The following is a 10,300-nucleotide window of genomic DNA, read 5'->3' as shown; positions in this document are numbered from 1 at the left end:
AATAAAAATCTGTATCTATCTATCTATCTATCTATCTATCTATCTATCTATCTATCTATCTCTCTACCTACCTACCTACCTACCTATCTATCTATCTATTTCCCCCTTTCCCCAAAAATAAAAAAATAAAAGAAGAGAAAAAAAAAGTATCCCTTAATGCCATTCTACTTTTCCTTTTATCAATGAGGTGATGAATAGCAGTAGTATATTCCTACTGCTTAGGCGGACAGCTCCAGGAACTTCCTGAGAAAATTTGGCCTTCTGGGGGCTCCGTAGATTGCTATGCATTGTGGGCCTTAGCAATATGGCGTCCCCCTTGGTGTGCTGATGAGCGGAGTTTCTCTCTGTGTCTTTGGACAAGGAGGGGAAATTCCTCAACTCTAACGATCTCTTTCCCAGTCGCCCAGGAGGGTCCCGCACCTGGCATTTCTCACCTCTCTGCCCTCAGGCCTAAGGAAGTGGCGGGGGCCCTTGGGCAGGGACGAGCCAGGCCTCACTCAGGAGCCCGGGGTAGACTTGACGAAAGCCTCCCGCAGGCGGACACTATGGGCCGATCTTGGCTTCCGCTGCAGCAGCTCCGGAGAGTGCGGGGTCCGCAGGGCTGAGAGGCACCCCGAGGAGGATCCCCGTCCCCCGTGTCCCCTCGCCTAGCCTCCGCTCGGATCCTCCACCCCCCTGGCTGGCGGCCCGCAGGCTGCGGTAGCTTGCGACCTTCCCGCCCGCCTCCTCGGGATCGGCTAGAGGCCGGTCCGGCCGCGGTGGCCTGGAGCAGGGTCATCGGAGGCCCGAGGGCTCCCACGCTTTTAACAGCTCCATTCCCAGCCAGCCCGGGGCCCGATCCGACAGCCCGCGGAGAAGGCGGTGTGGCCTGAAGTCCGGGGGTGTGGGGCTGCGCACCTTACCCCTGGCCCCTGCCCTGGGCTTCTTGGTATTCCCACGCGGAGATAAGGCTCGGGAACTTCGATCGCCCCCCACTCCACACCGGGACGGCCTCTCCGGTCCTCTCCTTCCCCGTCATCTAGCCCTCGTTCCCTCATTTCATCCTTTCCAGTGCCCACAACTCTTTAAGGCTGGAGGTTCTCGAGCGTTTGCTGCCCAGGACTCCCCCACCTCCTCCCACCCTCATGGAGTCCGAGATGCTGCAGTCGCCTCTTCTCGGGCTTGGGGAGGAGGACGAGTCCGACCTGACCGACTGGAACCTGCCTTTGACTTTCATGAAGAAGAGGCACTGCGAGAAGATTGAAGGCTCCAAATCCTTGGCCCAGAGTTGGAGGATGAAGGACCGGGTAAATAAATCTCCACTGCACCCCCTTTAACTGTTGTAATTTTTCCGTCCAGGAGGAACTCAGTTTAGTCCTTGTGAAGCCCCGAGGAGTATCCTGGATTTAGTGCTGTTGTACCTACCAGCCACATGTTGCATATATTCCACTCATACATAGTAAGCAAGTAGTGCTTCAGGCTGTAGTTTTTTTTTTTTTTTTAAAAGAAAGACCAGCCTGAAAACCAATGTTTTCTTCAGGTGACTGATAAAATTAAGTTAGAATTAACGTAGAGAGAAGCTTACTTTATTTATGGTTACCATTTTGTATACAGCTCAAGGAACATATTCAAGTGCCATTCTGGCTTTGAGAAGAGTCAATTACAAACCATAAACTAATGCTTATAATTAGTGACTAGTCTACTTTTTTACTTTTACCACTTATTAAAATAAAAAAAGTAAATATTGGGTGGTAATCACATGGTACCACAAGTAAATTTAAATTATGGAAAATGGTAAGAACTACTGCCAGAGGTGGCAGTTAGTGAAATAAACTGTAGTTTTTGAGATAGATTGGAATTGGACCTGTGATATTATTGCTATAAGGAGCTCCCAGGTCAGGAAAACTCTCTACCAATGCAGTTCTGCACTTCTGCAACTTGCATAGAGCACTAAGAGGTTTAGAGACTTGATCTAGCCAGTGTATATCAGAGGTGGGTCTTGAACCCCTGTATTCCTGGCTTCTCTATGTCCACCATTCCCATGCATCCTCTTTGTTTTCAAGACCCAATCAGTTTTAACATTCTGAATAACTTGTCATAACTCCAAACTTTCCATATTTTACATGGCAGGAAATTGGAGAGAGGACTATACAGTGAATTAGGTAATGTGGTAGTGCCAGGCTACTATTTGGGATAGGGAAAGAAGAAACTACTTGTGTTGGCAGTGACTTTGGGAGGCTTCCAGTGGGGAAGGAGATGGTTAGCCAGCTAATTTTACTCTATCTGCATGTTCATATGCATTGCATATGCCCATAACTTTCATCACGATAACCAAAGAAAATGAGTTGGACTACCCATTTCCCAGATTCTTTTTCCATTCATTTAAATCTGATTTCACTATAGGTGAAATCTATAGTATTCCCTTAAAAACAACAACAACAAATAGGCGTGAAATTACATAGAAAAAATTGTAATTTAGCCATTTATTAGTACTTTTGATATTTTGGTGACGTTTATTTATAAAATGAGTAGAGAAGATCTTGCATAATCCAAAAAATAAATTGAAGTATAAATGAAAAGATCCTCAGGAATTTAGGGACATTCTTTGGAGTTAATGTATATCTTTGATACCATTTAAAAGCTTCATACCTCTTATGGTTGCTGTGAGTGATTGAATAGCAATATTTTGTAAAGCGAATCCATCTAATTTCTTGAGTATAATCTTTGTGCACCCTGCTGTTTTCTGAAAAAGCATCACATCTTGTTTTTAGTATGGTAGAAAAGTCTTTTATAATGACTAGTTTTGTTGTGAATTGCAATTGCTGCTCTAAGTTCGATGCTTCAGCTAGCCAAAAGTGATGTGATTTCTTTTAACTTTGACCTTTTAAAACTAAAATTCTAAATTGGGAATGGCAAAGCTACTTAATAAGCTCTTTACAGAACACTGAGAAGAAAAGTAAAAGTCCTGTAGTTCTGAATACTTACTGAGAATAGTTTAGGAAGTTTAGGTAAAAGATAAGTAAATATTTGGATCACTAGCTGTGAAAATAGTCTACACCATAGGTTTGTTTTCTCTGACCTTTTGGAGTAATTATAGAATCAATGATTATCTTTCCATTCAAAGATGCCTTGGGAAGTTGGGTCTATGACTTCTGTCTGTCGACTGGTCAGACTTGAGGGGATGTCACTTAAGATCCTTTCATTAGAGAGATAGCCTTAAGCAATCAGTATGGTTCCAGGAATGCAGGCCAGACTATTCCATTGTGCTATAAGGCATCTTTCATCATGGTTAATTGAACATCATACTCATCAAAAAGTTTTATTAAGTACCTAATTGCACTGCTTCGTCATAAGATCACAGATTTAGAGTTGGTACTGACCTTAGAGACTGTTTAGTCTAGCCCTTTGATTTTGTAAGGCCCAGAAAGGGGAAGTAACTTGCCCAAGGCCTCAAGTGGGATGTAGATCTGATCCCTGACCTTAACCTGACAGACAGACATATCTGCGTTAGGGGTAACTATGAAAGTAATAGAACAAATTCCATAAAGTAGACATTAAAGTAGCCATTACTTTATAGTCATATGTTGTATTGGCTATACCAATCCATATTTATAATTCATTAGTAAACTCTTTAAGGGTGAGAGTGGGGTAGGGAGGTACAAGTTTAGGGTATTGGATTGATAATGTAGATGTAGGAACCCTACATTTAGCTTGAGCTTGGTGAAGGGAGTTTGCCAGCTCTTTTTTTTTTTTTGACAAATTTGATAAGACTGCTAAATTTATATTCATTCAGGAAAGAGGCCCTCACAAGTGACTTTAAGGGGCAGAAGAGTCTCAGGTGTAGTTTATTGGAGGGAACCTCTTTAGGAACAGTGAGGGAACCAATCATGTAATATATACAGCTTAATGAATCTCTTCTGTCAAGACATATGGCAACTGATACTGGTTATCGTCACCCTGGCAATAGTCAAATGTAACCCTAACATTATGTTGGCTATGTCTAGCAATGCTCTGTTAAGGCTCCTGCCTTACATTGAGCCATGTGGCTTGGGTTAGAAAAAATAACTAGTTGCTTCTGTTATTTCTACTGACAGATTACATATTTATGAAAAATAACTCCTCACAGAGTGAATTACTGGATGGACTTTTTTCTTTTGTTTTCCTGAGACATCTTCATCCCTCCCCCCCTCTACCCCAACATTCGTTGATATTTAAAAGCTAAATTTAGTGCAGGAATAAATGGATCTTACAGAAACATCAAAAATTTTGTGCTATAATTTTTTTTCACTTTTCTGTTGAAAGACTTCACTATCACCAAACTCTCATGGGATACATTTTGTCTAGCTACATAAACAAAGTGGGAATACCTGATGTTAAAGTGTTCTTTGTGAGTTCAGAAATGAAGTGTTCTTTGTGAGTTCAGAAACGAATGAGAACATTTTTTTCCTCTCATTATCACCTTGTAGAATTCTAAAGTTGGTATTTTAATAAGAATGCAGGTGGTTATATATAGTTGGATCATGGGATCATAGCTGGAAAAAAATCTAGTCCAACCTCCCTCATTTTACATAGGAAGGAACTGAGACCTAGGGAGGTTAATTGACTTGCCCAGTGTCACCGGTAGTAAGTAGTAAGCATTAGAAGTAGAATTTGAACCCATGTCCTTTCTTTCCAGAGCTAGTTCTCTTTTTGTCTATGCCCAAAGCTTGTTTTCTACACCTTTTATTCTTAAAAGGGAATTAACAGTAGAGTGATAAAAGCCAAGAGAGGAGAGAGTATCCATGAGGGAGGGGGTGGTCATTAGTGTCAAATGTTGTTTCTGCCATGTTGCCTCTCCACGTCCACCTACAGTTTTTTATTCTACTCACCTTTTATTTTAAAATTAACTAAAATTCACTTTGGTCATCTATAGCACTTGTTGCAGTAAGGCTACTTTTTAAAAAAATTAATTTATTTTTAGTTTTCAACATTCACTTCCATAAGCTTTTGAGTTTTGAATTTTCTCCCCCTCCCTCCCCACCTCCCTCCCCAAGACAGTGTTCAGTCTGGTATAGGCTCTACATATACATTCCTATTAAACATATTTTCACATTAGTTATGTTGTAAAGAAGAATTAGAACCAATAAGAGGAACTGCAAGAAAGAAGAAACAAAACAAAACAGAAGAAAAAAAAAGAGCAAATAGTATGCTTCGATCTGCATTCAAACTCCATAGTTTTTTCTCTGGATGCGGATAGCATTTTTTATCATGAGACTTTTGGAGATGTCTTAGATCCTTGCATTGCTGAGAAGGGCTAAGTCTATCAAAGTTAGTCATTGCACAATGTCGCTTTTACTGTGTACAACATTTTCCTGGTTCTTCTCACTTCACTCAGCATCAGTCCATACAAGTCTTTCCAGGTTTTTCTGAAGTCTGCCTGCTTGTCATTTCTTATAGCATAATAGTATTCCATTACATTCATATACCACAACTTATTCAACCATTCCCCAATTGATGGGCATTCCCTCAATTTCCAATTCTTTGCTACCACAGAAAGAGCTGCTATAAATATTTTTGTACCTATGGGTCCTTATCCCATTCTTACGATCTCTTTGGGGTACAGAGTAGGGCTACTTTTAACATTTCCTTTTAGTATGATCCAGATACCCAGGAAATGCTATTTCTGTGAAAGTATGAAGTAGTATGTTAATGTTTTAATTTTATTTTTAGAGGTAAGGAGCAGGCTGACATCAGGTGCTGGTAGTTGTACCTTTGTAGAGAATTTAGAACCTTTAGAGTTAGAACAGGAGTGCACATGAAACTAAATGAAATTTTTTTTTTCTGAAAAAAGATCATGATTTCTTATAGGAGCTAAGTATATCTAGTCCTTGATATTATCTGTTTTTTTTAAATTAAAAAAAATTGACCAAATTCAGATATTTATTCTTAATTTTTGAGTAATGTCAGCCATCACTATCAGGAAAAAAAAAAACAACATTGGATTTTTCAGTTGTTTCCTTATACTCCAAACTTAACTCACGATACTTATATGCAAAGAGAAGTACCTGGTACATTGTAAAGACTTGATAAATGCTTGTTGACTGACTGTCAGTCTGTGGGGGAGGCCAGATATAAATGAAATGGTACTAGGCCTTAATTACACTGGAGAGACAATATACAGCCATGTGAAAAGTTAAGTAAAAATACAAGGTAATAATTATTAAAACACATTTGAATAATGCTATAATTTAAGGAAGACTATTTGAAGTTCTAAGAACTGAGACTCTTAGACATACAGAAAAGGCTTCTGAGATCATTAAGTTGATTCTCAGTGCTTAGTGCAGAAGTTCTTTCCTTATGGCTATTGTCATGTCAGCATACTTCTTCAGTATGTTTCATTTTAAAATTGTCATTCTTATGAAAATTGCCTCTGAGTTTTGAATGGATTCTGGAGGCTTTTAAAAGCTATTTCTTCGGTATAAGAAACATGTGGTGGGTAGATTAGACTGCAACTGCCTTGTGCTCTATGCTTGAATTAAGAGGTAATGGCATCTTTTTAGGACTACCTGAAACTCCTTTTAGTGGTTTTATTTTAGAGTTGAAATAAGTCATCTCATCAAAATTCCCTCTCGTTTAATGCAGGAATCTCTTCAGATAGATGTTTGTCCAGCCTCTGCTCGAATACTTCCAGCAAAATTAGTAGTTATTTTAACTTGGTCATGGATAACAATCCACAGACTGTCCACTTCCAAAGGACATGTCTACTATCAATCAGTGGCCTCCTGCCCACACTTTTAAAGGCCTCAAAGTACCCTACCTGTCAATTAAAATTGACACTTTTTTTTTATCCCCAAGGAAATTATAACTTGATCTGGTTCTACTTCCTTTTTTCCTCGTTAGTTACTACATTTTTTCTGTTCAAATTGAGGGTGTCACGTTTAAGTTTTTTTTAATTGTAGCACGATTGAAGTAGTAGAAAAAAAAAGCTATTTCACTTGGTAAGCCTCTGTTGACTTCCTTATTGATAAAAGAAGGTGACACTGGTTAGCCTGGAGCTAATTATCTTGTTTTTAGATCAGTCAGTTCACTTTCACCTCTTCCTGTTCCATTTTCCTCTTTCCCTTCTTTGTTGTACCATTTGTAAACATCTTCACTAAGAAGAGTAGGAAAAGAAAGGTCTAATAAGTAGCAAGTTGTTACTTGTTAGCAGTTCTTAGAAAAGGTCTCATGTAAAGAAATTGAAACTGTTGGTGAAAATAAAGTTTCCTGGTGTCTGGCTTGAATTTTTGCCTTTTACCATGGATGACTGATATTTAGCTAATACAAATTAATAACATTATTCAACAACAGGGCAGTGTTTTATGATGTTTTTAAATTTTTAAAGAATATTTTCTTGGAACTTTGAAAATACTTTGATACATTTTTCTGTGCAGCAACAGAATTGTACTATTTCTCCTTAAATTTTAAATGAGGTTAAAATCATTATTTTTGGGTTGCTCTTTAATGATAGATCTTCTTAAGACTGCCAGAACATTTAATGCTTCTGCTTACCTTTTGGTATATGTAAAACACTAGACCTGTTCAGGTGTCAGTGATAGGACTCTTAAAAGGTTGGTGGGTAGGTTCTTGTTTGTTCTGAAATTTTATATAAGCTCAGAAACCCAGTTCCAGTTCTTGAGACCCCTACTACATCTTGAGAAAGATAGTAACTAATTGGCTGCTTGCCTGGCCAAGTCCAGATCACAACTATGTTATCTGTCTTAGCTCTTCATTTCATTCATTTACCAATTATTCATTCTTTCATATCTACATCTTTCTATGGCACAGCTAGGTGCTATAGGAAGATTCAGAAAGAATATAAGGTTCAGACTTTATGCTTAAGGGACTTACACTGTAATTTGAGAGATAAAGTATAAATTCATATTTAAATCACACTGAAGGCCTATACAGAGGAGAGGGAGAAGACATTTTACCTTGGAAAAAATGTGAGCCAAAGTATGAATGCATGTGAATTTTTGAGATAATGTTGGGGAAATAGGTTAGGGTCAGATTATGGAAAGCCTTAAATGACAAGCCAAAGAGTCTGTATTTTTATTTAGTGGGCTGCAGGGAGTCTATGAGAGCTTTTTGAAAATGTGATGTCGCAAGTGTTTGATGTTTCATCACAGCAAAAGAGATGACTTAAGGCTCCTGAAAATTATGCCAGTGGAACACAAGTTCTTTTTATTATTATTATTATTTTATTTTCCCCCAATTATATGTAAAAACAATTTTTAACATTTCTTTTTTAAAAATTTTGAGTACTAAATTCTCTCTATCCCTTCTCTCCCCACTCCCTGAGAAGACAAGCAATTTGATATAGACTATACATGTGAGGCAATTTAAAATATATTTCCATAATAGCCATGTTGCAAAATAAAACACTGGCCAAAAACCCCCCAAGCCCCTGAAAAATAAAGAAAGTAAAAAAGTTAGCTGCTATTTGCATTCAGACTCCATAGTTCTTTCTCTGGATGTGAATAGCATTTTCATGACTCCTTTGTAATTGTCTTGGGTCATTGTATTGCTGAGAATAGCTAAGTCATTCAGAGTTGATCGTTGTACAGTATTGCTGTTACTCTATACATTGTTTTCTTGGTTCTGTTCACTTCACTTTGCATCACTTCACATAAGTTTTGCCAGGTTTTTCTAAAACCATCCTGCTTATCATTTCTTGTAGCACAAAAGCATCTCCTCAGTTTCTAATTCTTTGCCAAAACAAAAAGAGCTACTATAAATATTAGGGTATCTCTTTGGGATACAGACCTAGTAGTGCTATTGCTGGGTCAAAGAGCATGTAGAGTTTGATAGCCCTTTGGGCGTAGTTCCAGATTGCTCTCCAGAATGGTTCGGCCAATTCACGACAGAATGCAAGTTCTGTCACTTCTATCATGCTGGAGAAGCTTTGAATAGGATTCTAATGACAGATTGCTAGCTATCCCAGAACTGAGTGCAGAGCTGAGTACAGAGTAGGCTCACCAGTAGGTGATGAGTTCTTAGGCCGTGGCAACTTAAAAAAAAAGCAACCTAGGTGGCTGTCCAACACAGTAGTTAGAGGGCTGGGTCTAGAGTCAGGAAGACCTGAATTCAAATCTAGCCTCACACACTTCCTAGCTACGTGACTCTGGGCCTCAGTTTCCTTGTCTGTAAAATGAGGATAGCAATAGCATCTACCTCATACAGTTTTGCAAGGATCAAATGAGATAACACGTACAGTACTTTGCCAGCCCTAAAACACTATATAAATGTTAGCTATTATTATATTGTAGAGGATGGATAAGGCTATTTAATCATATAGTATAATGGTAATGGGAAAAAGAGGACTGATATGAGAAAAATTTGAAAGCCTTGTTTGATAGGATGCGGTGAGTGACTAAGATAATCAAAATTTTGATCATGGATATATCTTAGAGTTGCTATGACTAGATTTATCCATTATTAAGTGAATCAATCAATAAGCATTTATTATATACTGATTGTAGCATTGTGCTAGGTTCTGAGGATGCAAAGACAAAAATGAAATATTTCCTGCTCTTGAGGAGCTCATATTCTATTGGGGGAGACAACATGTATATAAAGGTATATGCAGAATAAATACAAAGTGATTATGGAAGATAAAGCATTGAAGATGACAGAATTGTGGAAAGACTTATTGTAGAAGGTAGTGATTGAGCTGAGGCATAAAGGAGACTAGGAATTCTAAAAGGTGGTGTTGAGGAGGGAGTGCATTCTAGTTATGGGGGACAGGAGATGGACTGTTGTGTATTGGAAACAGTTGGAAGGTCATTGTAGCCAGACTATAGAGTTCATAAAAAAGAGTATATAATGAGGCAGGAAGGATAGAGCAAGGTTGTGAAGGAATTTAAGTGCCAAACAGAGGAGTTTATATTTGATGCTTGAAAGCGTAGGCAACTATTGTTAGAGAGAGGAGAAGTTGGCTGAGGGCAGAATCTTGAGATTCACACAAAGTTAGGTGGTGTGGTGTGTATGAAAATGAAGTATTCCAGCATACAAGGAGAGAGAGATTGGTGTCATAAAAGCCCAGATAAGAGAATATCCAGGAGGGGTGGAGTGGTCAACTGTATCAAATGCAGAGAATTCAAGGACAGTGAGGATTGGGAAAAGTTAGATTTAGCGACTAAGAAATCTTTGTTTACTTTGGAGAGAACAGTTTCAGTTTTGAGTGATGAGAAATTTGTGAAGTGAATGAAAGGAGAGGAAGTAGGAATATGTACCAACTATAGATAAGTTTTTTCTCATTTGACTGGAAAAGAGAGGAGTGACATAGAATAATAATAACAAT

At 38.6% G+C, this 10,300-nt stretch overlaps 1 protein-coding gene across 2 annotated transcripts in view; it reads left to right on the top strand.

Moving 5' to 3' along the window:
- Positions 1 to 840: 840 nt before the first annotated feature.
- The window catches only part of RPTOR (regulatory associated protein of MTOR complex 1), a 488,176-nt gene continuing 478,716 nt past the window's right edge, over positions 841 to 10,300 (top strand). Inside the window, exon 1 of one of the 2 annotated variants that reach the window (XM_027850143.1) lies at positions 841 to 1,286. In XM_027850143.1, coding sequence (XP_027705944.1) covers positions 1,125 to 1,286 — 162 coding nt within the window. In that variant the 5' untranslated portion in view covers positions 841 to 1,124. The remainder of the gene's footprint in view (positions 1,287 to 10,300) is intronic. The other variant, XM_027850144.1, reaches the window with a different exon arrangement.

Source organism: Vombatus ursinus, unplaced genomic scaffold, assembly GCF_900497805.2.
Source record: "Vombatus ursinus unplaced genomic scaffold, bare-nosed wombat genome assembly UNPS02008996.1, whole genome shotgun sequence".
In the NCBI taxonomy this organism is placed as follows: domain Eukaryota; kingdom Metazoa; phylum Chordata; class Mammalia; order Diprotodontia; family Vombatidae; genus Vombatus; species Vombatus ursinus.
The sequence above is the reverse complement of the archived record's forward strand: the minus strand, read 5'-3'. Positions and strand labels throughout refer to the sequence as shown.